We start from the raw sequence: 25,838 nt of genomic DNA, 5'->3' as shown, positions 1-25,838 counted from the left end.
GCTAGAGCACTGGCGGCTTGGCGACCAGAAGCGCCGCTGGAGGCGCCGGCGGCATGCAGGCACGGCTCGACGGATTCGGGAGAGTTGCTCGACGAGCCGGCTGGACGACCTCAGCGTTCAGCCGGTTGCACCCTGAGCGCGCCTGTCGCACTGCAGCACCCGTCGAGTCCGGCCGACGGCGAACCCCGCAGCTGTGCGAGGAGCGATAAACGGCAGTGCACAGCCGCTGTTCGGCTGAGCGCAGCTTGTGGGGACGATACTTTCGCACGCAGACCTGCATGCTGCCGGTCAAGCTGCGGCGCTGTCAGCCAAGTCGTGATGCGCTCGCCAGAGCAGATGTCCTGTGTCGTGGCTCCTGAGTGTCAATGCCTCAAAAGCACAATCGCACGGCGCGGGCCCGCCGCCGCATCCCTGCTCACCCTCTCTTGCCCCCTCTCATATCTACGACATGTCGCAGCCCTACCGCCAGCCGAGCTTCAAGGAGCAGATGGGCCTTGCGCCCGACCCGAACAGGCTCGAGCACGTCCGCAGCGGGAACCACCGCTTCACTCGCCTCCACACCAACGGCGGCCACCCGATCGATACGTCGCAGCCTGGTCTGCCTACTTACCACCGGCGGATCGGAAATCCGCTGCCGCTCGTGCTGCTTGGCATCGGCGTGAGTGACAGTGCTTCACGCGTGTAGCTCTGTGCTGACCTCGCTATCCAGACGCATGTCGTGAGTGTATAAGCTACCCTTCCGTGCTGGCAGCGACTCATTCTCGCGTGCAGCTGTTCCTCGGCCTGATCCTCGTGGGAGTCAGAGGCCTCACGCAGCTCAACATCTCGGTCATGACGGGCCTGCCTCTCGGCGGAGCGGGCCTGTTCATCGCCTGCTGCTTCGCGTTCGCCGAGGGCAACACCTTTGCAGCCACGCTCGGCGGCTGTTTCGGAGGCCTGATCTCGGGCCTGTCGATCGTCTTCTTGCCTTGGACGGGTATTCAGAACGCCTACATCGAGGCCGCCGGCGGCCAGCTGCTGCCGGGCGTCGTCAGCCTCTACTCTGCACTATGTGAGACGCGTCGGCTGCTCTAGTCCCAAGCGCTGATGCTATCTTGCCCACAGCGCTCCTTTGTGAGACACAGCTCAAGTGCGGCCACTCGTGCCATACTGATCCCGCATACCAGTCTTCTGCGCCATGATCCCGGTGTTCTTGTGAGCGGCATGCAGCGCCTTGCTCAACCTAACCTTGTGCCGACGCTGACGCCCATGCGTTTCTGCAGCGTCTACATGGCCTCTTTCAAGACTGCCGTGCCCATCTCCGGCGGTGCCCTGTGCGTGTTCTGCTTTCGACGAGCGAGGTCTTGCTCACTCCTCTGCCTCGCCCAGTCAAATCATCATCGCCTTGATCCTTCTCGGCGTGAACTTCCTGCAATTCGGCAGCAACGGTGGGCCGCAGATCGCCCTGCAGAAGGCCGCCGGCGCGCTGTTGTAAGTTGACCTGACATAGGCAGAGCACGCTCACGAGGCTGAGTCAAGCCTTCACCCCGCAGCATCATCGTCGGCATCGTCCTCTGGTATCTGGCGGCTGCCATCATGAACCAGGAGGAGGGCATCCCGGTGGTGAGCAAAGCAAACGGCCTGTCTGCGCCTCGAGCTGTAGCTGACGCGCTTTTGCTTCCCTCAGCCGGTGCTGCCGCTGCCGCGTTCGGACGACTACTGAGCGCCTCGCTGCGCTTGCTACTGTCTGACTCTGGCGAGAGCGCCGCTTTCTGTGGTGGAGACGTGAATGTATGACTCGCGAGGATCTGCTGCGACACGATGCGGTGATCTGAAAGGCACCACAGCGGCGGCGTTCCGAAGTGCGGCATGGCTCATGCGCAGCCCGCAGCCGGCGAAAGGCTGCTTCGTGGTCTCCCCTCCGGTCAGATTGAGTAGGACGTACGAAGAGGCTTTCCGCCGGCAGATGAACCTGCGCTCTGTCACGTAGACTCCCTGTGCGATGCACCCGTGGCGCGGTGGCGTCAGCGTGGTTGCACCAAGGTGTGGCCGAGGGCTTGTTCGCTCGGACTTGCACGAGCACGCCACAGAGGGGTGAGAAGAGAAGTATTCAGTCGTTATGGGGAGAGACATGAGATGCGAGTCGGACGAGAAACGGAGACGGCAAGATGGGCTAGGGCTGGAGTGGATTGCTGAATGGCCGGACTTGACACCGCGGCGTGCATCACGAGCGCTGCGCAAGGAGGAGGCCTGGTGTCAGCGGAGACAAGAAAGGGGGAGTTACTGCACACAGTCTCACCTTGGCCTGTGCGAGCCCTGCGCTGGTTCAGCTGAGGCGCTTGCGCTTCTCGCTGCTAGGGCCTGCTCCGGCGTCTGTAAGAGTACTGTGAGCAAGTCTCACAGTGCGAGGCAGAACCCACTTCTGACTCGCCTTCAGGCTTGATAAAAGGGTTCGGGCCCGCAGCCTCCTTGGCAGCTCCCTTGCCCATGTTTGGCTGAGCGAGCGGCGGCTGAGGCTCGAGATCCTCGAGGCTCTTCTCAAGAGCCTCACGGCGCTTGTTCATGTTGGCGATCGCCTCGAAGTTGCGCAGCGGCTCACCAAGCAGCTCTGCCTGCCTCTTGAAGCGGATCTCGGCCAGACCCAGCTGAAGCAGCATCTCCTTGCTTGCCTGCTCGCGAGGCCAGTCTGCAGCGTACTGGGCCGGTTCCTCGGCAAGCACGGCAAGACGCTTGTTGCGGGTGAGCAGCGCGGCAGCATCTCCGTGGAACTTGCGAGACTCGCGCAAGTGAAACACTGCATCCTCGTTAGGAAGTTGGAGAGCGTAGTATGCGTCCTGGCACACAGCCATCCAGGACTGGGCGCGCTCGTTGCTCTGGAAGACGCACACGCCGTAGAACTGCTTCATGAGTAGGTCGACGCTGCGGGCGAGCTCGGCCTTGAGGACCGGCGGCGACACCGAGTTGCCCACCGTCTTGAGGTGATCGAGTAGCACAGTTGACATAACGGCCGAAGAGAGTGCCGGAGCGGCGAGTGCGATGACGAGGTGGGAGCGAAGCCGGTGCAGCCTAGCTTCATACCAGTCGTGCACGGGGAATGTCAGTCCAGGATCGGGCAAGTGTGCAGTGGCGACGACACGAGACAGGTCCGGCGCTGCAAGAAGACTCACGCAAAGGTGGCTTCGTCACTTATCGAAGATGCTGCGCAAATGACGCTGCACTCGAGGCGGACGGACGACTGGTCAGTCGCGACGAGGCCTGGGTGTTGAGGATGACGAGCTGATGGGCGAGAGAGCGAGCGGGCCGGCGCGGCAAGCGGAGCGTAGAGTGAGCCTCTCAGGCGCACGAGAAGAGACAGGCCGCAGAGGGATGTGAAGTGGCGAGCGGCGGGACGCGTTGACGGCAGTACGACGGGGCTGGAGATGGGCGATGGTGGAGCGAAGGCAGGGTCTCTGCGGCCAGCGCTGACCGAAGCTATCGTTTGCGCCTCGGCTCACCACGTGCGCAGCTCACCGGCTGCCGAGCTGGCGCGGCGGGCGGCGCCGAGCCACTCGAGGCTGATTGAGACGCTGTACGTGCGCGTGTTGATGTCGAGATTGCGGCGTCGTCGTGTCCAGGGATGTGCACGTCGCGTCGTGTGAGTGTGACGAGTTGTGTGCGGCGTCACATCACAGGTGGCGCCGCCTGCCCGCGTCCGCGTCGAGGCGCAACGCATCTCTCGCGCTAATCTCTTCCGCTGTTTGATTTTGAGCAACATACCTGCTTCGCAAGGTCTCCTCCAGCTCGAGTAGGCGCTCACAGCGCGCGCATGCGTGGTGCTGGAGCGTGCGCACAGCGGCGTGCTCCAAGCGCTTTGCGTGGGAGCAGGACCGGCTCTTGATTTCGCGAGCCGGGCCGGCGGGTGCGCTGGGCCGGACCAGGCGCTACCCCGCACTTCGCTCCGCACCACATTCGTTGATGCTCGTCGCTCAGCCGGCGCTCCACACTCTCCCACCGCACTCGCAGACGATCTCGACCTCCAGCAGCTGCCGTTCGTGCTGCGGAGCGGCGCACGCGCTCAGCACGTCCGCCATCCGGCAGCCGCATGGCAGAGCAGCACCCGCGCCCGGGCGCCAGCGCCCGGCCGGGCAGCTCGACCGCAGGCTCTTCCTTCGCTCTGCCGGCCGGCCGAGCGAGCGAGAAGCCATCAGTGTCCGGACTCAGCAAGTCCTCGGTGCGCAGCGATGACTCAGACGAGGGCGAGTCGGACGGCGACGACGACGATGCCGACGAGTCCGACTCGCAGGCGTCTGCGTCGTCGAGCACGCGCCTCGAGGACGGGCCCAAGCAGAAGCAGAAGCGCAAGCGCAGCTCCGAGGCGTGCACGGCATGCCGCCGGCTGAAGATGCGCTGCGTGCCTGCTACGACGCCAGGCCCCGGCGTCGGGCCCAGAGCGCTCGCGCCGTGCGCCAGGTGCCTGCGGCTGAGGCGGCCGGGAACGTGCGTCTTTGAGGGCGGGAGAAAGGCCAAGCGCAAGCGGCGGGAGGCGGAGAGAAAGGCACGGGACGAAGGCCTGACGTATCTCGCCAAGGCTGGAGAGATGCACATGGTGGGCCAGCCCAATCCAGTGGGGACGAGCGGATGGCCCGGCGCTCAGCCTTCGGGCAGCGGCTCGGTCAAGGTGTCGATGGACCAGCCGTCGTTCGTCTTCAGCGCCGATCATATGCCAGCAGCGGCGAGCACTGCGAGCAGCGTGCACGCCGAGCAGCAAGAGATGCGAGGCCGCATCGCGACACTCGAGCGCAGCGTGAGCCACCTTGCCGGCGTGGTGAGTCAGATGCAGGCGCGCGATGCGCTGCCACGCTACGCGCCGCTGCCGGACGTGACCTCTGCATCAACGCATCAGCCGAGCTCAAGCAGACTGCAGCACGACTGGAGCCAGGCACAAAGCGAGCCGATGGGCGCCACAGCCTCGAGGGCTAGCCAATCACATCGGATCGAAACGACATCTTTCGCTGCATCGCTCCCTTCGCCCGCGATATCTTCAACGAGCACACGCCGAGCGGGCGTGGACAGTCAGCTACATCCTATCGGCGTGCTTGCCGAGGCAGCGCTGAACACGCACGCGCCGCCGCAGCGGGCCGAGCCTAGCACCGGCAAAGGCGAGCGCAATCGCGCACTGGCCGTCGTGCCGCTCGCCGCCGCTCGAGCCCTCTTCGCGCTGTACTTTGACAAGTGTGCGCAACATCTCCTCGTGCTAGACGGAGACCCGTGTAGGCACGGCGACCCGCACTTCGTCATCGGACGCTCTCCGATACTCTATCTAGCAATCTGCGCGGTCGCTAGCATCTACGTGAGGGGCTCAAAGGTGCATGATCAGTGCAAGGAGGTGGCCGACGAGATGGTCGCGACCAGCATCGTCAAGGGCCATAAGAGCGTCGAAACCGTGCAGGGGTGAGCAGCCGTACTCGGCCGCGAACAGGCGCAAATGCTGATGCTCCGGTGCAGACTGCTTCTGCTCTCGATGTGGGGGCTTCCGTCGCGACAATTTGAGCTCAACACGAGCTACCTCTTCGTCGGCTTGGCGATGCGCATTGCCAACGACCTTGGCCTGCACCGCGAGGCGCTCTGTGCGAGCCCGAGCACCGATTCGTGGGACGCCGTGAACCGGCAGCGCGCCTGGTTCTGCGCCTTCAGCGTCGATCGCTCGCTCAGTGCGCAGCTTGGCAAGCCCAATGCGGGCGCTGCCGGCGCCGGGCAGCTGAGTCGTGCAGCTGGGACCTGGGGCTTCCACCCGGGCAACAAACCGTGGGACAAGGGAGTCGCCTCGTTCGTCGAGTTGCAGACGATCCTCGTGAGTTTTTGCGCCCAGGCCCGAACGCAGCAGCTAATCAAGCCCTCTCGCCCCAGACGCGGCAGCTCGAGTGGCTGTCGTCGCACATCAACGGCCCGCAAGAACGATCAGATGCCTCGATTTCAGCAGCACTGCCGCGCTTCAACCAGCAGCTCGACGAGTGGGCCGAGCGCTGGAGCGCATATGGCTTCTTCTCCGAGCCGAGCAGCGCAGAGCCCGCGCCGGCCAGGGCAGACAACTTCGACGAGCGCATGCTGCAGTCGCTCCGCAAGCAGTGGCCGATCCGGCTAGAGCACGCCCGTCTGCAGCTAAACAGGTGCGCAAGAGACAGAGTGCGCACGCGCTACATCCGAGATGCTCACCGCCGTCGACAGCTTCGGCCTGCAATTGGCCATGCAGGAGCCCGACGACACGGTGCTCAAGCTCGAAAACTGTGCGTGCAAGCGCAGCATCGGCGCATTTACTGCTCATCGCGCTGTCACAGTCTACCATCGCTGCTGGAACGCCGCGGAGAAGTTCACGACGCACGTCCTGGCGGGCATGCGGCCGGTGTTCCGCTGGTCGCCGAACACGCAGCTCGTCATGGCCTCGTACTCCTGCGTCTTTCTGCTCAAGCTCACCCAGCCCGTGAGGCGGCGTGGCAACCCGTGGCACCTTGCACCGCTCACATGCTGTTGCTTCAGGCTTTCGCACACTTCGGCAATGGTCGCCGCGCGGTCAGCATCGTCGAGCAGGTCGCCGCGATGCTCGAGGAGGTCTCGATCTCGCCGGCGCATGCTCCCGCTCTGCACGCCTCTTTCCTACGCTCACTCCTGGCATCGCGCAAGGAGCGCGCGGCCAGCGGCACGACGACGCCGGCCTGGTTCCGCAACGGCGGCATCTTGCGACTCCTCTCGCCAAGTGGCGGCGACACGACCTCCGACATGCTGCTCGACGCAGCAGCAGGCGTCACGTCGAATGCGCTGCAGGAGCAGCAGATGCAGGTCGGCGCCACGTCGGGTCTGCCGATGGACTACCTGCTCGACCCTGATTTCTGTACGTGAAGCCCACGTCTTGTAGCCGAGCATGATGCTGACACCAGCTTGCAGGGTCTTCGGTCCACTGGCTGCCGCCGGCCATCCCCGACTGGAGCAGTACCGTTGCTCGAGCAGACCGCGGCGACCTTCACGGGACGTCCGGGCTCTTCGACAATCCGCTGGCATGACCTGCGCGCGTGCCCGTCGATACCCTTCGCCCTGCATCTGTACAACACGACACAGCCTGCGTCTCAGTGCCACTTGGACCGATGCGAGTGAGATGACATTGTTCCCGTACACGTCCTCCAGAGGGCCCATCGAGCGGCGGGCCACACAAGCGAGTCGGCCTCATCGCCTGGCCTGCTGCCCGCCTGGCGCGGCCGTATTCTGACCTGCGCCAGGTGCCGCTTGCAACGGCTGGGCGCCTGCAGGTCGAGCTGCCTGTTGCGCCTGCGCCTGCTGTTGCTGCTGCGCCTGCTGCGGCTGGCCGGGCACCTGCGGACGAGCCTGTGGGCGCTGTTGTCCCTGTGCCTGTTGCTGCGGCGCCGGACGACGCTGCTGCTGCTGGAGCGGCTGCTGCTGTTGCTGCTGCATCTGCGGCTGAGAGCCAGCCGGAACGGCAGCCTGCACGGCGGCTGCTGCGGCCTGGTTGCGCCAGAGCTGCGCGGCGAGCGAGTTGATCTGAGAGAAGGAGAGTCAGCAAAGAAAAGCGCAGCAGCACAGCGCTTCGATGACGCACCTGCTCCTGGGTGATGTTCGAGTTGGTGCTCGCCAGGCTCTGTGTCAAGCTGGCCTGCAAGGCGAGCAGCGCCTGGTTCTGCTGCGGCGTGGTGCCGGGCGGAACGACCATGCCCTGCGCCGGAGCCGTAGCGGTCCCGGGCCGCGAGCCGGCGGCTTGCTGACGAGCAGCTTGAGCGCCTGCTTGGCCCTGCGGGAACTGCCCAGCGGCATTTGGCGCTCGGTACATCTGGCCTTGCTGCATCGGCGCCTGGCTCGTATTTGTCCGCGCTGCAGCGATGCTCGGCGAGCCGGTGGCCATGTTCTGCTGCTGCTGCTGCGGCTGCGGCGCCTGCTGCTGCTGTTGCGGCTGGCCAGGCTGTTGAGCACGAGGCATTGGCGACTGCGGACGAGCGGGCTGCTGGAGCTGCGAGGGTATCGGACCGCGCGCTGCTTGCTGAGCGCCCTGTGCGCCCATCTGGCCTTGGGGCTGGCCAGCAGCTCGAGCACGCGCCTGTGCCTGTGCCTGCGCTTGGGCCTGAGCCTGCGCTTGCTGCTGCTGCTGCTGTTGCTGAGCCTGCTGGGCTTGCTGCTGCTGCGCCTGTTGCTGCTGCTGCGCTTGCTGCTGCTGTTGCTGCTGGTTCTGCTGTGCCTGCAGAGCAGCCTGCTGCTGCGCGGCGTTGCGCTGCGCCTCGAGACGCTGTTGCTCGCGCTGTTGCTGGAAGGCATAGTACTGCCGGAAGCTCGTCTCGTCGCGCTCGGCCTTGAGCGTGCTGAGCTGCTGTGGCGTCAGCGCCGGGCCAGGCTTGATCTGCGAGTGCGTCTCGTGCGACTGCAGGTTGACCTTGCGCGCGGCCTGCGCGGCCGTCGGCTTGGCTTGGGCGTCGCGACGCTTGCTGCACTTGCGCATCACCTCGACGATGTTGACGTGCCGCATCTTCTTGCGCGAGCCGTCGTATTTCTGCCCGAGCTTCTTTGTCAGGCGCTCACGCTTCGCCGCAAGCGAGCTGGAGGCGGCAGCCAGAGCGGCGGAGGACGCGGCAGCTGCTCCATCGCCAGTGCCTGCCGCAGCGCCCGCAGCAGCAGCGGCTGCTTGCGCAGCCTCGGCCACGGACGGCAGCGTTGGCGGGCCCGGTGGAGGCTTGCCATCCTCGGCAGCCTTCTGGATGCGCTGCCAGCGGTCGTAGCAGTCCCAGGCTTCGCGGCGATCCGTCGGGACGGTGAGGCGCGTCGAGTTGAACAGATCAGAGATCAGCGCCCAGTGCGTACCGTATTGGCGCACGAGGGCGCCCAGGTACTCGTCCTCCTCGCTGCCCCAGAGGAACTGCGCAGCGCGCACGTCGGGATTTGCCGGAGCAGCAGGCACAGTCGAGACGTGCGGCGCCTCGCGCGACGGTTTGTTGCTCTTGCGCGTGAAGAGCAGCGAGCCGGGCTGCAGCGGCGCGTCGAGCTGGTCGGCACTGACGCCCTTCGACGGGTCGGCCAGCTCGGCGGCGATGTGCCAGTCGCTGTCCTCGCGCCACTGGCCCATGGCGCGGTTCTTTGCTGGCTGCAGCGTGGAGACGAGCAGCGGCTTCGAGTCAAGCAGGCGGCTAACATGCGTCAGCCGCGGCGCCGCGTTGAGACTGCCGTCGTCCCAGCGGCGCTCGCTCTTGCCGCTCGCCTCCGGCTCAGTCGGCGCGTCGTACAGCGGCAACTCGGGGAAGAGCGTGTGGAACGAGATCTCGTCGAGGTCGATGCCTTCCGGCACTTCGACGCCCTGCTTGGCCAGGCTCTCAGCGGCGGCGTCCAGCAGCACCGACGCGGAGACGACCGTTGCAGACGTGCTGGCGTTGAAGACCGGCAGGCGCAGCGTGGCGGCGAGCGCCTGCGGCAGGAGCGTGTCGTCACGGCCCGGCGCTTCCGGCCGCACTCCGCTCGCGACAGCTTCGCCATCGACTAGCACCGAGATGTCGGCCGCTGCGGCCGGCGGCGGCGCGGCCAGCACAGGCATGGGCCCGGGCGGAGGCAGCGGCTCCTTGACGACCTGGATCGGGGGTAGAGGCGCGGCCCGGCTGTCGTCCAGCGCCAGCGAGCGGTCCACATCGTCCGCCTCTGCATCTGCATCAGCGTCGTATTCTTCGCCCTCTGCGTCTGCGTCTGCGTCCGCATCAGCATCAGCATCGGCGTCCGCATCAGCGTCGGCATCTGCCTCAGCATCTGCGTCCGCGTCCAGAGCGACGTCCGCCTGCGATGACGCGTCTCCATTTGGCGCTGCAGAGACTGCATCCTGCATCTCGACGTCGACGCCCTGCTCGAGCTTGACGCCGTTGGCCGCAGAAGTGTGCGCATCGGGCAGAGCAGACGGCGGGAGCCGCCGACGCACGCACATTGCGCGCCGAGCAGCGGGCGAGGCGCGCCAAAAGTCCTTGACGGCGTGAACGAGGGCGTGCGCAACCGACAGCTTCCAGCGCCGCTCTTCGCGGAAGTCCGTCTGCATCCAGCGCATCTCCTCGAGCAGGTGGTCCCACTGCGCCTTCTTGACGACGGGTCCCTTCTGCTTCTTCGGCTGGCGGAAGCTCCACTCGCCCTTCTCCTTGAGCTTGTCGATGCGCTCCATCGCGCGCACGAAGCGCTTCTCTGCAAAGGCAGCCTTCCAGTCTGTCGTGCTGAGACACTTGTCGGCCTTGCCGACGAGGCCAGCTGTCGGGCTCGCCGTTGCCCTGACTGCCCAGCGCTTCAGGTCTGCTGGCCCTGCTCCGGCCGGCCCAGCAGGAGGCGGCACGCCAAAGCGCGGCGGCTGCGCCTGCTGCGCTCGTCGCGGGCCGCGATGATGGATGGCGCCGCCCGCCACGCCGACGCCAGTGAAGCGACGGAACGGGTCTGGCGGCAGCGGGCGCAGCGAGGACGCGTAGGTGACAGCGAGCGGGTTCGGCGCAAGCTGCTGCAGTGTCGGGTGCAGCGGCGGCAGAGCAGCATCAGACGACGGAGCGCTCGAATCGGGCTTCCGGTCGAGAGTGGGAGACGATGCTGGAGCTGCGCGCGCGGGAGCAGGGGAAGAGGCGGACACCGATGGCGCGCGGACCTCCTCCTCCGGCTCCTTCTTCGGCGACTTGAGCGGCTGGCTCTGCGACTGCGAGCCAGCGGACGGGACGGTGACGGCCGTCGCCTGCGTGTCTGCTGCCGTTCCCTGGCTCTCGTCCTGAGTCTGCGTCTGAGACTGCGATTGCGTCGCCGAGGCCACCGGCGCCGGTGCGACGCTTGCCGGGGTCTTCGGAGCTTCAGTCGTCTTTGGCTGCTTGCTTGCGCGCTGCTCGGCAGCAGCATCGGCCGCGGAAAGCGATCGCTTCTCTGGAGACGCAGCGGCAGAAGGGGCGGCAGCATCGGCTGCTGACGCAGCAGAACCAGCTGCCGGCTTCAGCGGAGAGGACGCCGGAGTAGCAGCCGCTACAGGCGCTTTGCTGACTTTCGCAGGAGGTGGCGGCATCAAAGCGCTTGCACCTGCGGCACTGGCCGCCTCACCACTGAGCGAGCTGGGGCCCGCGGCTGCGCTCGCAGCTGCGGCCTTCGCCGGGCTGACTGCCGGCTTCTTCGGGCTCGTGGCGCTGGCCTTGGCCGGACTGAGCGGGCGCGGCGTGGACGGCGCCGTCCCAGGAGCAGATGGCGGCTGCGCTGAGTTGTCTGTGCGTGTGCGAGCGAGTCGCGGCTTCTCGACTGCCGAGGCCGTTGGTAGTGGAGGCACGGCCGGCATGGGTGGCACGTCGAGCTCCATGATGCTCTTGCCGCCCCTTGAGACACATCGCTCCGTCAGCGATCCGCCCGAAGCCAGCTGTACCTACTGCATACTCACTTGCGAAGCTGCCACTCCTTCAGAAACGCAGTTGCTGTCGCATCTGGCTCGGGCAGCTCGGCAGACACCGGCGGATGTGCCGGCGAGCCGATCTCCTCGAGCTGCGTCCGACGCGTCAGGAGAAAGTGCAGCTCGTGCAAGTCCAGCGCATGCGAGCTTGTCAGGGCCCTGGACAAGCTCGTCAGCCGATCTATACATAGCACTGGAGAGGTCAGATCAACGACTCACCGGGTCTCCTCCTCCCGCTCGTGCACCCGCCGGCGCCGCAGCTCATCAAGCGTGACGCGCGACGAGCTGGCCTCGGCAGAAGCGCTGGCAGCGCTCGCACGCGTGCTCGTGCCGATGCCCGAGCTGCTGGTCGGCAGGTGTGCCGAGCTCGACGTCGCGGACGGCATCTTAGCGGCGCTCCCAGGTGCAGCGATGGGCGCGGCTGCAGTGACCCTTGGGCCGTGCTGATGCGATGCGCGGCGCGCCGGTGGGCGACGAGCTCGCGAGCTGGGTCTGTCGGCGAACTGTTCGTTTGACAGAGATACGCCAGCAGTCACCAATGCAGCTGAAACTGCGCAGCCGGGAAGCGGGTGCGCGAGCGGGTATCGAGAGGGGTTGTGATGGGATAGGAATGGCGGATGGTGAGACGGGATGGCGCGTCACGTGCGACGGCCGTCGCGTCGCGCGGCCCAGCCCAAAGCGCTGACGGCCGGCCTGGCGCCGCCGCCCGCCAAGCGCGGCTCAGCGTGCGACTCCGTTGTGCTGGCGTCGTACGTGGGCGCCGTCGTGGCCAGTGCGCCAGACCCTCAGCCTGCTCTCCACGTCTCCCTCCACTCCACCTCGCTCGCTCGCACTGCACCGCACACCTTCAGCTCGCCTGCCTTCGTAGATCAAAGCACCGCGCCCCACCCCGCTCCGTCGCTCGCCATGGTCGTCCTCTCCACGTCCGACAATGAGCAGTTCACCGTCGAGAAGGACGTCGCTGAGCGCTCCACGCTCATCAAGAACATGATGGAGGGTGAGTCGCCATGCCTGCGCAGGACTTGAGGCTGCGAGATGGCGCATGAAATTGGGAAGTAGCCGTTGTGTGCGTGACTGCGGTATGCATGCTTGGCGGCGGTGCAACCTGAGGCGCAACGAGCTGCTGAATCGCTACATGATCGCACCTGTGGCCCTGGACTCAGCTCATGCTCCTTCGCAGACCTGTCCGAGGGCGAGGACATGCCCATCCCGCTGGTGAATGTCTCGGCCAATGTGCTGAAGAAGGTGAGTCAGGCTGCGCCACGGGGACGGAGCAGAAGGTGGGGGCTGTAGGGAGTGCGAGGCACAGCGGCACGACGGGCAGCATGAGGGTCGCGAGAGTGCCAGGCCGTCCAGGTTGCCCGTGGCGAGCAGAGGCGAGAACGACAGCGATGTGTGCTGCACAGCAGAAGGTCCCAATGCGCTGCCTTCATCGCCGCCTGCCGGCTACGCCCATGGCTTTTTACCGCGCGCCCGCTCGTGATGACGGCCCCGGGCTGCGCACGGGCATGGCATCCCTATGTCCATGAGAGGAGCAGCGAGACTGACACGCCCCTGCAGGTTCTGGAGTACTGCTCGCACCACCGCGCCGATGCGCCGCCGCCGGCCGACGACGCTGAGGAGTCGCGCAAGCGCACGACGGACATCTCCGAGTGGGATGCCAAGTTCATCCAGGTGGACCAGGGTGCGTGCACCTCGTGAAATGCGTGTGCACGCCTGTGCTGACCCCGCATGGCTCGCAGAGATGCTGTTCGAGATCATCCTCGCGGCCAACTACCTCGACATCAAGCCGCTGCTGGACGTCGGCTGCAAGACGGTGGCCAACATGATCAAGGGCAAGACGCCCGAGGAGATCCGCAAGCTCTTCAACATCCAGAACGACTTTACGCCCGAGGAGGAGGCGCAGATCCGCAAGGAGAACGTGAGTGCCGCGGCGCGAGCCTCTGGTCTGTGCACCAACCGAGAGCTCACACTGCTTCCCGCCGCCAGGAATGGGCCGAGGAGCGCTGAGCGCCTTCTCTCTCTCGCCGTACGCAAGCAGGTGCCAGCGCACCCACTCTGCTGTGCAAAATCCCTGTCACGCCCGTCCCGTCTGCCCCAGTCCCGGCCATGTCCCTTTCGACCGCATCATCGATCATTCCACGCACCGCCCGCCCGCCGCGCCAGGCATGGCCCGGCTGCCTTGTATCACCATCCTTGCCGCTGCGGCTCACGCCCAGCCACTGCTCGCGCGCAGCGGCCGTGCGTCTGCAAGTCATCTTCATTCAGCTCTACGCCGTGTGCTGTGACTGCTGCCCTGCCTCGTCTCCAACGGTGCTTCAGTGTCTTCGCATCGGCGGCAGCCGAGTGAGAGTGCCGGAGCTGAGCTGCCTTCTAGCGTGCGGCGGGCCGTAGCTCCAGGCACCGATGCTCTCGGTGCGAGGTGAGGGGGGCAGTCGGCGAGACGACGGCGGCATTCGATTGACTGTCTTAAGGACGAGTTGCGGCCCGCCGCTGCTGATTGCGTGGGGTAGATCTTCGCACGGCGGCAGTGCCATGCGGCCCCTCAATGTCGCCCGTCACGACTCTGCCGGCTGTCCCTTTGGATGTTATCCGGCTGAATTGCGGACAGGTGATGTGCTCGCGCTCATCTGCCCGGCCAGGCCGTCAAAGTGCAGGAGTAGGCCTTCGCGTGATAGGCGGCTGACGCCTCCAGAGACGCACCACCACAGCGGCAGGCGGCGCGCGGCAGCGCGCGGCGGGCCGTGCCCGCGATGCCGTAGCGTGTGCTCCACGCGCGGCGGTGACCCCTGAGGACGCACACATCTTCGCGCAGGTCGCTCGGGCATCGACTCTCTGGCCGGGGATCGATCGAGGTGGTCAGCGGAAGCTGTGCTGGTGCCGTGCATCCGTGCATGTCCCTCTCGTGTGCTGGCTCGTGCGCGATGGTGCGCAGAGGAGCGGGTCACTCGAGTCTACTGTCACCTTCGCTCGCCCCTGGCTGACCGACGCTCCTTCTTCCTTCTTCACCCTGTCATACCTGGTCCACCTGTGCAAACGCTCGCCATGATGTACGCACGCTCACACGCACGTCCGTTCATCCCGGTGAGAAGCTCGTCCGTCTCTGACCCGGGCTGAGCACCAGCTGACGCGCGAGCCATTCGCAGCCGCACCTGACTGCGCACATCCGGACCCTGAGCGCTGTGACGTCGAGGTCTGCGTCGCCGTCGCCGGCGCCTCCTGCCCGCCTGTCCGGCTCGACGCCAGCGGCAGCGTCTCGCCTCGGCTTCGCAACGCCGCCCACGCGCTTCGCCTCTCCTGCGCCCGCGCCTCGCACGGCTGCGGCTCGCCCGGCTGCATCGCTTGCCAGCTCGTCAATCGTGCCGAGTCAGGCGTTGGGCTCAGCCCGCGCGCCCGGCGAGGCTGTTCCCTTCGTGCAGAAGGACGAGCTGTGGATCCTTCAGCCGCGTCTCCCGCAGCCTCAACAGATCGCCACGGGTGCGACGACGACGACAACCACAAGCACGGAAGAGCGCATCATGTACTCCTGCGACCAGTGCAAGCACCGCAAGATCAGGTGCGGCGTCCAGGCCGAGCCTGGCCAGCGCGCGCCAGAGGCCAGCGGCGTGTGCACGACGTGCGCCGAGCTCGGCAAGCAGTGCACGTGGAAGCTGGCCCTCGAGAGGATTGCGCGCAACAGCCAAATGGCGCAGAAGCGGGAGGTCAAGCGCCCCACTCCGAAGCGCAGCAGCGCCACGCCCACCAAGCGCAAGTCGTCCATCTCCAGCGACGTGCGGCGCAAGTCGAGCTCGTGCGAGGGGCGCAAGCAGAGTCCCATGAGCCCGTGCGAGGACGTCAAGCCGCTCACGTCGTGCTGATGGGTCGAAGGTCAATTAAAGGGTTCTTGGTCGGGTGACAATGTGCCCTGATGCGGAAGTGTGTTTGCTCGTGCAGGTGACGTGGCGATGCGGAAGGATGTTTGTGCGTCGACGGAGCGGAAGATGTTGCCAGAGAGAGAGAGCCGGCGGATCGGAGGGACGTCGGCCGTCAAAGCGCCGGCTGCCAGCCGTGGAAGATCGTGCCGAGGTTGTCGGGGTTCGTCGCCTGCTGAATGAGGTCGTTGACCGTGTACTCGACGCTGAGCGACGCCGACAGCTTGGCCATGACGGAGCTGATGGCGCGCTCGGCGAGCAGCTCGGCCGTGTCGCGCGCGCCGTCGCCCGTGTCTTCGACCTCGCCGCTGGCGCGGGCCGAGGGACGGCTGCGCCGAGCGTCGCCCTTGGCGGCGCGGTTCATGGCGGCGACGTTGTCGTCGCCAGCTCCCTGTGCTTTGAGCACTTTGACGGGATTCGAGGACCTGCACAGACGAGCGGAGCTTTCAGCGCCACGCAGTCAGCATGTCTCGCCAAGCCACTCACCACGCCCACAGCGGGTCGTAACGGAAGACCTCCAGCACGGTCTTGACGACATCAGCGCCCTCGCGCAACACGCGCAGCGTCTCCTCGCAGCAGCGCCGGTACACGCCCTCGGTACCGGCCATGCCCATGCCGTCAATGATGTCGCGCGTCAGACGGAAGGGCACGAGCTCGGGCACCGGCAGCAGCCGGCCCTGACAGAGCGAGCGAGTCAGTCACTGTGCAGCAGGATGTTGCGGCAGCGCACTCACCTGCTCGAAGGCGACGCCAAAGTCGATGTGCACCACCTCGCCCGTGCCGTTGTCCATGAGGATGTTGGAGACGTGACGGTCGCCGATGCCGAGCATGTGGCCCACGATCGACGTCGTGGCGACGCTGCGCGTGTAGTTGAGGCGTGTGGAGAGCCACGACAGCGGCTCCTTGTGGCGGTCGAGGAAGTAGAAGCGGAACGTGGGCGCAAACTCCTTGCATACCTGCTTGAAGGCCTGAATGCGTGCGGCAGGCGGGGAGCGGTACAGCTTCGACAGCCGCGAGCGCGCCTCAGCGGCGTCGTACTGGCCGGCCGGCTGGAACCTGGGCAGAGCATGTCAGCATGAGCCGCTGTTGTGGCGGCGGAGGCAGCTTACTCGGCGTGTGTGGTGATGATGGGCGTGCCGATGGGCTCCGTGTCCGGCACAAACTCGAGCAGGCCGCACTGAGGCCCGAGCGGCACGACGGCGTACGTACGCACACGAAGGTTGCGTCGGCGAGCCGCGCGGTCCTTCTCCAGCAGGCCGTTGCACAGGCCAAACACCTGCTGCATGATGGCGTCCTGGCGCAGGTCGTCATCGTTCTTGTACTAAGAAGGGTTGGATCAGCAGTGGCCATGCCTGAGCGCTATGATAATCCCTTACCAGCTGCTTGTACTGCTTGCCGTCGCTGCCGATGCAGTCGGTGATCTTCGGCACGTGGATGCCACCGGCGGTCGTGAAGTGCGGCGCATAGCTGGCCACCGAGACGAATGACTCGTACTTGCACGTGGGGTCGATGTCGAGGCGGCTCGTGATGACAGGTACGGGGACGTTGCGCAGCGCAAAGATCTGCAGCGCCGGCCTCGAGGGGATCGCGAGGCGGCCCGACCGGATGCGCCCCTCCGTGTGATACTGCGGAAACGCCACCTGGAGCTTAAGCTCTGCCCACTCGACGCAGGCATCGCCGAGCTTCTCCAGCGCCTTGAGCCGGCTCGCCAGGCGCGGCTGGGTGCGCAGCTGGTGTATGATCTCCTCAGCTGCAGCGCCGCGCGCCTGTGGAGCGCTCTCGACGAGCTGCGAGACACGCCCACCGCTGCCGCTGCTGACCTTCTCGCGCTCGTCGACTGCTCCCTTGCGCAGCGAGAAGAGCGCGTAGAAGGTGTGGAACGGATGGTCGACCGCCATCTTGAGCATCAAGGCCGAGATGATGGCCTGGAAGGCTTCGCTGGTGGGTGCGTTGCTGCTTGGCGTGCTGCGCGCACTGGGGCCGCTCTTGGCGAGGCGCGAGGAGATCTGGTGCGTGAGCGGGATGAACTTGCGCGACGGGATCGAGAGCAGATCGGGGCGATGCGTTGAGTTGAACGTCTCGTCGTCGCTGTGCTCGAACCACAGAGACACGAGGCGGGTGATCGAGTCGTCGTGCCTGTCCGACTCGCTGAGCGCGACGGCGTACATGGCCGTGGCCTGCTCGGCGAAGAGCTGGCACGAGCTCAGGCACACGTCCAGCTGGTCCTGATCCATGGCGAGCAGCTTCGCTGCGGTCGTCTCTTGATGCCGCAACAGCCGCTGCCGCATCTTGTCCTTTTCGGAGAAGAGCTCCGACCTGATCGCTGCGATTTCGTCGCGCCGGTCCGACACGAAGCCACGGAGCTTGCGCGCCTCCTCCGACGACTTACTCTCGCGGAATTGCTCGTCCGCGAATTGGGCGTAGAGATAGGCCACCTTGCCACGCTCCTCGCTCGACACGTCGGAGTGCTCAATGTACTGCCACGCGGGCATGAAGTAGCGATCGTGAATCGCCAATGGCTGGTCGGACCGCGCAGTCGCGCGCCATTGTCCCTGCGAGATGTGATGTCAGCGCCTCGCGGACCATAGAGGCGAGTCGACTCACGAGCTTGGCGAGCACCATTGCACGCTGCACCTCGGCTTCGATGCCATTTGGCGCGTCCAGCTGGATGTGCTCTTCGAGAGCCTGGATGGCGATGGCGTGCTCTCCTTGCGCCCAGAGCACGCTGGCGAACTCCTCGGTCACCAGCGCACGAGCCCGCCTCTCCAGGTCGGCAGTGCCCGCGAAGACCTCGCTCAGTGGCTCGGCGAGCGTCACAGCGCCCATCGCTGTCTGTCCTCTGTCTTGCTCGCGCGCAGCCTCACTCAGTCGAAGCAGCGTCAACTGCTCGAGAGAGGCAAGCTGGGTCGAGAGAGCATCGCCCAAGCCAGAGCCGATGTCGTCTGCCGAGCACTGCCGTCGCTGCGAGCTGAGCAATAGGTGTCGCACCGACAAGATCCGCTCGATGTCCTGGAACCTGCAAAGCAGTCAGCCTCGAGCACCGTGCCACAGCAGCGGAGGCACTCACTCGAATGTCGACGGCAATGCAGTCCACGCGGTGCGAGCCGCCCTCAGGCTTTGCTCGGAGCTGCCGGGGACGACGAACTTTGAATGCCAGAGGTCGACCTCGCGCAAGCTCAGCAGCTCTCGCGCTACGCGCCGTGCCTCCGCGTTGGCCTCCGTACCGACGTCGCTGAGGCCGCGCAGCTCTAGAGATAGCGCTCCAGACACCGCGCTGGCAATCGAGCGCGAGTCGCGTTCCCTGTTCAGCGCACGCAGCGCGGAGAAGAGGCCTTGGCTTGTGCCGGGCTGCGCGTTGCCGCTCGCAGGCAGGTCCCACGAGCCCGAGCGCCAAGCCACGTCGTATGCGATGTCGGTCCCTGCGCTGGGCGTAGCGTCGAGCAGCGAGCTTTGACCGAGCAGGCCAGCTAGGCGGTTGAAGCCGAGCTCGTGCAGCGCGCGTCCGACGCCGAGCGTCGCTGGCGCCTTCTTCTCGCGCAGGTCGAGCGTGCGAGGCGCTCCCGCGAGCTCCGACTCGTAATCGGCGGCATGCATGCTGAAGGCGCGCTCCCATCGTTGCTCGTGGTGCAAGCGATGGACGAGAGAAGCACGCACGTCGCTGTTCTTGACCGAGTAGAAGCCGTCCGGGTCCTCGATGTTCGAGTAGATGCTATAGAGCAGATGCGACGTGTCCTGCTCGGCAGAGCCAGCAGCATCAGAACGATGCTCGCGTGCGAGCTCGATGAACAGCAGCGACGAAGCAAACAGCTTGCAGTCGCGAGCCCGACGCGCCAGCAGCAGCAGGTCGACGCGCAGCCACTGGTCGCCGCTCAGCGGGAGATCGCGGTCTCGGACGAAGCGACGCATGTGAAGGATGACGCCAATGACGGCCGCCCAAACCTTCTTGTCAACGGCGTCGCTGCGCAGTAGAGACTCGAAGTAGAGCTTGAAGGCGAGCTCCACAGCATCACCCTCTGGCTCGACGGCTCCTCGGCTCGTCGGACCAGTGCCGTCGACGTCGAGCTCGCTGCTGTGTAGCAGCGCGTGCAGGAGGACCGGCAGCGTCTCACCAGCGAGGCGCGCATCGGCCGCCACGAGCGTCGAAAGCTGTCCGAAGAACGACGGCGCGCCGTGCCCCGCTTGAAAGTCGCACACAAACGACGCCATCCAGCAGACCCAGGTATCGAAGCTCTCGGCTCGCCGCAGCGCATCGATAGAGCTGAGAGACTCGAGGGTGCGTTCTTTCGGCACCAGCGCCGGCGACGGAAAGGCTGTTAGCAACTCAAGCTCCTGTCGTGCCAGCTGCGTCGGCGGCGAGCAATGGCTTATGTCGCCCGGCATGAGCGCGAGTATTGCGCGGAGTCGCTGAGTGACCAGACCGGAGCGGCGCAGTCCGTCCGGGCCGCGCAAGGCGTCGACGACGCGGAGCGTGAGATGCGCTCGAAGCGACACCAGTGGATCGTCGACTGCGCCCACATTGTCGTGCGGCTCGAGAGTGTACGAGCTTGCCGGGTCAGCAGAGGCCGGCAGAGCGTCATAGGAGGGCGTGTGCAGCTGGCCTTCGCAGACGAAGATGATGTCCGCAAACGCTCGTGCGGCTGCGTCGCCCTGCTGAGTAGCGAGAGAGCCGATTCGCACGCCCGTTCCGCTCTTCTGCCGCTCAAGTATCTGCCACACTGCTCCCGCGGAGAAGCGGCGCCTCTGCGCTGCGTTTGCCTGCCGCAGGGCCGAAGCGACGCGCTGCAGCGTGCAGGTGTTGACCGGGCGCTGCGGCATGGCGGAGATGGCATCGATCAGCTCATCGAGCGTGACCAGACCGAGGTGCTCAGACATCTGCGCAGAGTGCGGGCGCGGCCAGACGACGAGGGCCGCGCGGAAGAAGCGCGGATCAGCGCCATCCAGCAAGCGGGGCACAAGACGTTCGTTGAGCCACGCATAGAGCAGCTCGCCAGCCCTGCGCGCGCTCGAGTCGTTGCTGCTGGCGTGCGTCTCGGTCTGACTGACGACGCTGACGAGCAGAGCTGCAAGCTCCAAGGGCGCGGATGGCAAGGCCGACAGCGCACGAAAGGCCCAGTCAAGGAGGCCTACGGCGGCGTCGACCAGGTCGAGATAGCCCAGAAGCGTCACAGCGCCGTCGATGAGGGCACGAAGCACGACGGCGCTCGTGCAGACCGCCTTCGAGCTGAGCGCGAGGAAGAGCTTGAGCGCTTGCAGATGGCGCAGCTGGTCGTTGACGAGCCGCTCGCGAAAGACGAGCTCGAGCATCTGCCCGACGATGTGGTACGAGCTGGACACGCTGAAGATGGCGACCGGCCCGCGCGCAAAGGTGCGAAGGGCGTGGTAGGTGCCCAGCGCGTTGCACATCGGGCGCGGAGGCTCGTGCAGCGAGGCGGTCGCGGCATGGCCTATGTCGAACATCAGGTGCTTGAGCTCTGTCGCACAGGCTGCGTCGGCGCTGCCAATGCTGCGGAGCACGGCATCGGCAATGCGGGCAGAGCTGCCGCCAGTGGCGCCGGTCCCGCGCTTCGTCTCGTTCGAAGCTTCCACTGGCTCGTAGAAGTTGCGCAGCAGAGTGACGACGACCTGATCGGCCAGCTTCGAGAGGAGATCGCTCATGACCTGCGGCGTGCCGGTGCAGTGCCAGCGCTCGAGAAGGTGCTGGTTCACGATAGTCCAGCGCTCGCCGTAGAGCGCCGCCGAGCTCAGCGCACCGCGGCTCGCGGCGTCTTCGCCGCTCAGTCCCAGGTCGACACCGACGATGAACGGCAGGCATTCGCGCATTGCCTGCGCAGAAGAGATCTTCAGGAAGCTGGCGAGCTTCTCGAAGTCCTGCAGCAGGTTGGGCTGCGCCAGGAGCATGCTGGCCACGGGGCGGAACGTGTGATCGAGGCACTGCCGGCGCGACGTGTAGCCCAGAATGTGATAGGGCGCTTTGAGCACGTCGTAATCGCTCTGCGCCATCGACCAGGACACGGAGCCGGCAAAGTGGTGCCAGAGGTCGCGCGTCTCGTCAAAGCCTAGCCGCGCAGCTACGCAGCGGAGGATGGCCAACGTCGCGGCGTGATACTCCGACGTGACAAAGGCCAGCTCGACGAGGTGGTACAGCGCGAGATGCCGGACCGGAGCGCTAGCCACGAGTACGTTGCCGAGAGTCAGGAGCCGCGCCATCATTAGGCTCGCATCGTCGGTGGCGGTCGGCAGAAGCTCGCGCAGCTGATCATACAGCGAGCTCGCAGTCACGGCGAGCTGGGCTGAGCCGACCAGCTCGAAGAGGCGCCCGCACGTGCTTGCGGCGGCGAAGCGCACACGCATGTCGTCGTCCTTGACGAGCTCCAGCAGCATGCCGAGCAGGCTCTCGGGCTTCAACACCGCCCGCTTCGACTGCCACGGCGCAGTGCGCGCGCCACCTGTGCCCGTGCCGCCGGTGGAGCGAACGAGCAAGCGTTCGATGAAGGATGCCAGGCGGAGACGCACGCGCCACTGGAGCGAAGGCATCAGACCACGCTGCGCTGACTAGTCATGAGCTCTGAGCACTCACCTGCGACTGCATCGCAGCTCGCTGCTTGGACAGCTGCTTGACGAGGAAAGTGCAGAACCGGTCCGCCTTCTGCGCCAGCTCCACGCTGTGCGCCGCCTCGTCGGTCCATGCGTGCATCGTGCCGTCGAGCAGATCGATGGCGATCAGCTGCGAGTGCTCGCTGTGCTGGTATTGGTAGTCCGGCAGGACGTCGTCGCCGAGGCGCTCTAAAATGTCGCTGATGTTGCGCTGGCTCAGATGCAGCCGCCCTTGAGCGTAAAGGCGAGCCAGCACGCTCAGTGTCGCTTCCAGGCGCTCGATCGGGCCGTCGATGATCAAGGCTGCAAGCGCCTGGTCGGTCGTGCCGGGGACGAGCGGAGCTGCCGAGTGTCCGAGCCACGCATCCGACGATGGCTGACTGATCCTCGCCTTTGCTTTCTCGCCGCGCGAGCGACCCTGCAGGCGAGGTATGTCTGCGAGGCCACCGAGGCAGATGCTCACGCATGCGGACAGGGCCTGGCTGTCCGTGTCGGCTCCTTCGAAGCCGGTGCTCTCCTTTCGCGCGCGGGGCGCCCACGTATCGGTCTCTTCCTGCGAAGCGCCGGACCGCCCTTTGAACTCGACATGGCTGTCGGAGCTCGTCGCGACCTCGTGCACGCTGCGCAGACGGTCGAGCGTCGCCTCTTGCAGCTCAGCCCGTCGCCAGACGAGCGATAGGAACGCATCTGGATGCGGAACATCCGACGCGGCCTGACTATGAGCGTTCGCCGTTGATTGCTGTGCACGCAGCACCTCGTGGCGCACGCCGGACTGGCGGCCCGCCTGGACGAGCCCGTGCTGGCCAGCTGCAACACCATGCGTTTGAGCAGTGCACGTGAGCGGCAGTAGCGGCTCGATGCCGCGCAAGATCTCGGCGCGGTCGAGGCTTGACCAGCGTTCTTGAGAGCAGACGCCAAGCACAGCGAGGAAAAGCCGGCTGGCGCTGAAGCCCAGCTGCGGCGGGGCTGAGATATAGTTGAGCGCCAGCGTTGCGTTGAAGAGCAGCACGAGCACCGTGAAGTCGAGTGAGCGGCGCGTCTGCTCCAGCTTGCCGCTCGTGATGAGATTGACCATGCCCGAGCCTTCCTCTGGCTGCGTCCATTCCAGCTCGAAATCGCCCAGCGCTCGCTCGAGAAATTTGAGGCAGCGCAGCTCCAGAGACTCGAGACCGCGCAGTGGCGTGCTCTCGTCGAGCTCGAGCGCGGCGGACGTCATGGACTGGGAATGGCTCGCTACATTCGGGCCCGCACCGCCCTCGCCAGCACCGGTGAGGTCGCAGCGCAGCAGGTAGTCGCGGATGGTGCTGCCTTCGCGCTCTCGTGTGAGGGCTGTCACCGTGGCGCACGTCGGCAGCATTGACCTGCCGCGGTTGAAAGCAGGCTCGCGGTGCAGGCGGCAGACTCGAGACAAGAGTAGTGCGACATCGCACGGATCGTGTTCCTCGACTCGGGCACGCTTGAAGCCTTTGGTGCTGCCGTTGAGTGGCGACCAGACGGCCTGCAGCCAGCCGAGCACCTTCTCCTCCAGCTTCCTGGCTGCGAGCGTTGGGTCGGAGCAGGCGAGTGCGAGCGCGGCACAGAGAAAGCCGCAGACCGCGTCCGTCGGAAACGGCGGCCCCTGCACGTCGATGTCGCCGAGCAGGTTCTGCACCTCGGCCAACGCAACGGCGCGCGGCACAAGGTCAGCCCGCAGCACAGCGTGAGCTGCGTGGGCTGCGGCTCGTGAGGTCGAGGGCAGGAAGGAGCGACGGCAGGCCACCGGCCAGACCTGCGCCCACAGCGCGGCGCTCCTGTCGCTGCTTGTCGCTGCGCAAGCGGCTGCTGCCGCCGTAGCCAGCAGCGTCCAGTACTGCACGTCATCGTCGGCAATCTGCAGCAGCGTGCCAAGCGCGTCTAGAATCTGCGAGCGCACGCCGGCGGCCAGCGTTCGCCAGTGCCGGAGAATCAGGAAGAGGAGCACCTGAAGGCGCCACACGCGCGCAGCCTGGGCCGTCTCGAGCAGTGCGTCGCTCTTGAGCTCGATGCCCTCGAGCAGAGATGTGAGCGCATCGAGCGTCTCTGTCGTCGCACCCTGAGTCCGACGGCGCTTGGCAGCCCGCTGAGTCATAGCCGTTGATGACACAAGCGTGGAGCTGCGCGTTCTCGAGGCGCCATCTGTGGCAGACGGCGCAACAGTCTCGCTTGACGTCCCTGCTTCTGGTCCGGCTCGGCCCGATTGCGTGCCAGCAAGGACGGCGATGATGTCGGCAGCCAGCTCGAGGGTCGACCAGCTCAGCGCGTCCACGTTGACACAGGCGCGGCCGGAGCGGAGGATGCTGTACTCAAAGACGCCAAGCTCGGAGCGCGGCCGGCTGTCGAAGGCAAAGTCGAAGCTGGACGACGGCAGCGGCTTGAGGCCGAAGCGCTGCTCGGCTTCGCCCAGTGCTAGAGGCTGCAGAGCGCCGAGCAAGCCGTGCGCCACCTCGAGCGCGGCGGTCGGCGTGCCGCTGAGCGGGTCGAAGCCAGCACAGGCCACGAACGGCACGAGCATGCGCAGGCAGATGACGAGCTGCTCCTTGAGCGGTCGGAGCTTCGCGGGCCACAGCGCGAGAAGGCACGGCCAGACCTGTTGCGCGAACTGCGTTTGCACCAGTCGCTCGTTGTGCTCGAGTGCGGCGAGCACGTGGTTGATGCCGCTGAGAGCATGGCACTGCGCAAGCGACTCGCCGCTGAACGTCTCGAGCACGCGCGCGTACTTGGCGAGCACGAGCACGCCGAGCTTGGCCGAGCCGAGGAGCGGAGCAGTTGAGGCGGCCATCAGGTACTCGAGGCTGAGCAGCAGCTCGATCTCCTCTCGCGTCGCCTGGCGCTTCGGCTTCTGATCGCCGCTCGCCTTGCGCTTGCCGCGGGTAGTGCTGCTGCCTACACCTCGCGCGTCCTCGTCATCCTCAGCGTCCCCGGCGTCGCCGGCATGGAAGCTCGCCTTGAGGTGGTCGCGTAGAACGATGTTGAAGCACAGGCGCGTGACATACTGCCAGCGCTGCTCGTCGAAGTGCTCGACGTGCGGCTCGTACTCCAAAATGTTACGCAGCGCCTGGAGGTAGGAGAGCGAGAGCGGCTCGAAGAGGGCGCCGCGGTACTCGATCATCTGCGCAATGTGCTGTAGGATCTGGTTGACGACGACGATGGGCAGGTGCTGGATGTTCGTCTCGACGAGCCACTGCAGTGCGCCGCTGCTCTCCTTGATGCGGCGCAGCGCGACCTGCGTGGCGTCCTGCCAGGAGCCCTTCTTGAAGCAGGCGTCGCGGTCCATCTGCACGCAGGAGAAGAGCGCCGTGAAGACGCGCGACCAGCGCTTGCCCTCCTCGTCGTCATCGCCGATCTTGGCGCCGACGCTGGGCGACTTGAAGACTTGGCGCAGGAGGTCGAGGCCGTCGGTGCGGTCCTTGAGCTTGTCGCTCGTGATGAGCGTCACGGCCCTTTGCAGGCTCGTGCTCATGGCGGCGGGGACTGCGGCCCGTGGCGCGCTGTCACGCTGTGTGAGCCGACAGTCTGCGAAGTTTGTGCCCGCTAGGACCCACCTCGGACGTCGAAGCAGCCAGTGGAGGCCAAGACGATACTCGTGATCAGCGCGAAATTTTGAGCCAAATGCCGTGCGTGGAGGACGTGAGGATCGAATTCATGGGACGTCGTGCGGTCTCGAGATGAAGAATCGTAAGGACGGCTTCACGCTGGCGCCACACGGCGTGAAAGTGCTCGCTCGAGGCACGAAAGGGGCTCGCGCCTTCACCAAGACAGATGGGCCGTGGCTCGTGGGAATTCGCAGCTCGTCCCGTCTACCGGCATGAGTTGGCCACCTGCGACAGGCAAGCGAGAGTCGTGAAGTCGTGGAGGCGGTGCGACGTGCGAGCACTCTGGCCGTGCTGCTTGGCCGACGTCTTGCCGCCTGGTCGTGAGTGGTGTGGAGGAGAGCG

The 25,838-nt window shown here is 66.0% G+C and overlaps 6 protein-coding genes across 6 annotated transcripts; 3 read left to right on the top strand and 3 right to left on the bottom strand.

Annotated features, from left to right (window-relative positions):
* Positions 1 to 448: 448 nt before the first annotated feature.
* On the top strand, positions 449 to 1,702 carry FA09DRAFT_341597 (hypothetical protein; the record flags this gene model as incomplete). Its single annotated transcript, XM_025744468.1, has 9 exons — positions 449 to 658; positions 710 to 718; positions 772 to 1,051; positions 1,105 to 1,113; positions 1,167 to 1,194; positions 1,263 to 1,313; positions 1,369 to 1,470; positions 1,533 to 1,602; positions 1,667 to 1,702. The coding sequence occupies 9 exons, from the start codon at positions 449 to 451 to the stop codon at positions 1,700 to 1,702; spliced, it is 795 nt and encodes a 264-aa protein (XP_025595151.1).
* Positions 1,703 to 2,121: 419 nt separating this feature from the next.
* On the bottom strand, positions 2,122 to 2,895 carry FA09DRAFT_332535 (hypothetical protein). The gene is made up of 3 exons (XM_025743492.1): positions 2,411 to 2,895; positions 2,279 to 2,352; positions 2,122 to 2,212 (listed from the first exon to the last, which is right to left on the bottom strand). The coding sequence occupies exons 1-2, from the start codon at positions 2,883 to 2,885 to the stop codon at positions 2,306 to 2,308; spliced, it is 522 nt and encodes a 173-aa protein (XP_025595150.1). The 5' UTR covers positions 2,886 to 2,895; the 3' UTR covers positions 2,122 to 2,212; positions 2,279 to 2,305.
* A 1,029-nt stretch (positions 2,896 to 3,924) lies between these two features.
* Positions 3,925 to 7,127, top strand: FA09DRAFT_332534 (hypothetical protein). The gene is made up of 6 exons (XM_025743491.1): positions 3,925 to 5,409; positions 5,464 to 5,809; positions 5,866 to 6,125; positions 6,184 to 6,436; positions 6,493 to 6,844; positions 6,898 to 7,127. The coding sequence occupies exons 1-6, from the start codon at positions 4,061 to 4,063 to the stop codon at positions 7,011 to 7,013; spliced, it is 2,676 nt and encodes an 891-aa protein (XP_025595149.1). The 5' UTR covers positions 3,925 to 4,060; the 3' UTR covers positions 7,014 to 7,127.
* A 46-nt stretch (positions 7,128 to 7,173) lies between these two features.
* FA09DRAFT_326819 (hypothetical protein) lies at positions 7,174 to 11,766 on the bottom strand (the record flags this gene model as incomplete). The annotated part of the gene is made up of 4 exons (XM_025741230.1): positions 7,174 to 7,506; positions 7,565 to 11,309; positions 11,372 to 11,539; positions 11,600 to 11,766. 4 exons carry the CDS (start codon positions 11,764 to 11,766, stop codon positions 7,174 to 7,176), a joined length of 4,413 nt encoding a protein of 1,470 aa, XP_025595148.1.
* A 424-nt stretch (positions 11,767 to 12,190) lies between these two features.
* Positions 12,191 to 13,621, top strand: FA09DRAFT_312931 (E3 ubiquitin ligase SCF complex, Skp subunit). The gene is made up of 5 exons (XM_025740713.1): positions 12,191 to 12,377; positions 12,561 to 12,625; positions 12,941 to 13,064; positions 13,123 to 13,301; positions 13,370 to 13,621. The coding sequence occupies exons 1-5, from the start codon at positions 12,287 to 12,289 to the stop codon at positions 13,388 to 13,390; spliced, it is 480 nt and encodes a 159-aa protein (XP_025595147.1). The 5' UTR covers positions 12,191 to 12,286; the 3' UTR covers positions 13,391 to 13,621.
* Positions 13,622 to 14,996: 1,375 nt separating this feature from the next.
* Positions 14,997 to 25,761, bottom strand: FA09DRAFT_332532 (hypothetical protein). Its single transcript, XM_025743490.1, has 8 exons — positions 21,869 to 25,761; positions 18,359 to 21,810; positions 17,896 to 18,307; positions 16,668 to 17,843; positions 16,401 to 16,612; positions 16,026 to 16,347; positions 15,778 to 15,968; positions 14,997 to 15,716 (listed from the first exon to the last, which is right to left on the bottom strand). The coding sequence occupies exons 1-8, from the start codon at positions 25,361 to 25,363 to the stop codon at positions 15,407 to 15,409; spliced, it is 9,570 nt and encodes a 3,189-aa protein (XP_025595146.1). The 5' UTR covers positions 25,364 to 25,761; the 3' UTR covers positions 14,997 to 15,406.
* Positions 25,762 to 25,838: the final 77 nt, after the last annotated feature.

The sequence above is a fragment of the Tilletiopsis washingtonensis genome, assembly GCF_003144115.1.
Source record: "Tilletiopsis washingtonensis strain MCA 4186 unplaced genomic scaffold FA09scaffold_26, whole genome shotgun sequence".
NCBI lineage: Eukaryota > Fungi > Basidiomycota > Exobasidiomycetes > Entylomatales > Tilletiopsis > Tilletiopsis washingtonensis.
The sequence above is the reverse complement of the archived record's forward strand: the minus strand, read 5'-3'. Positions and strand labels throughout refer to the sequence as shown.

Excerpts from the sequence above, each read along its gene's own strand:
- FA09DRAFT_332535 (XM_025743492.1), bottom strand. The coding sequence starts at position 2,885 with ATGAAGCAGTTCTACGGCGTGTGCGTCTTCCAGAGCAACGAGCGCGCC. Across the intron at positions 2,353-2,410 it reads CCCTTTTATCAAGCCTGAAG|ACGCCGGAGCAGGCCCTAGC; the intron begins GCGAGTCAGAAG and ends GTACTCTTACAG.
- FA09DRAFT_332534 (XM_025743491.1), top strand. The coding sequence starts at position 4,061 with ATGGCAGAGCAGCACCCGCGCCCGGGCGCCAGCGCCCGGCCGGGCAGC. Across the intron at positions 6,126-6,183 it reads GCCCGTCTGCAGCTAAACAG|CTTCGGCCTGCAATTGGCCA; the intron begins GTGCGCAAGAGA and ends CGCCGTCGACAG. Across the intron at positions 6,437-6,492 it reads TGCTCAAGCTCACCCAGCCC|GCTTTCGCACACTTCGGCAA; the intron begins GTGAGGCGGCGT and ends CTGTTGCTTCAG.
- FA09DRAFT_312931 (XM_025740713.1), top strand. The coding sequence starts at position 12,287 with ATGGTCGTCCTCTCCACGTCCGACAATGAGCAGTTCACCGTCGAGAAG. Across the intron at positions 12,378-12,560 it reads CATCAAGAACATGATGGAGG|ACCTGTCCGAGGGCGAGGAC; the intron begins GTGAGTCGCCAT and ends GCTCCTTCGCAG. Across the intron at positions 13,302-13,369 it reads CGCAGATCCGCAAGGAGAAC|GAATGGGCCGAGGAGCGCTG; the intron begins GTGAGTGCCGCG and ends TCCCGCCGCCAG.
- FA09DRAFT_332532 (XM_025743490.1), bottom strand. The coding sequence starts at position 25,363 with ATGAGCACGAGCCTGCAAAGGGCCGTGACGCTCATCACGAGCGACAAG. Across the intron at positions 21,811-21,868 it reads GAGCTGCGATGCAGTCGCAG|TGGCGCGTGCGTCTCCGCCT; the intron begins GTGAGTGCTCAG and ends CCTTCGCTCCAG. Across the intron at positions 18,308-18,358 it reads GCATTGCCGTCGACATTCGA|GTTCCAGGACATCGAGCGGA; the intron begins GTGAGTGCCTCC and ends ACTGCTTTGCAG.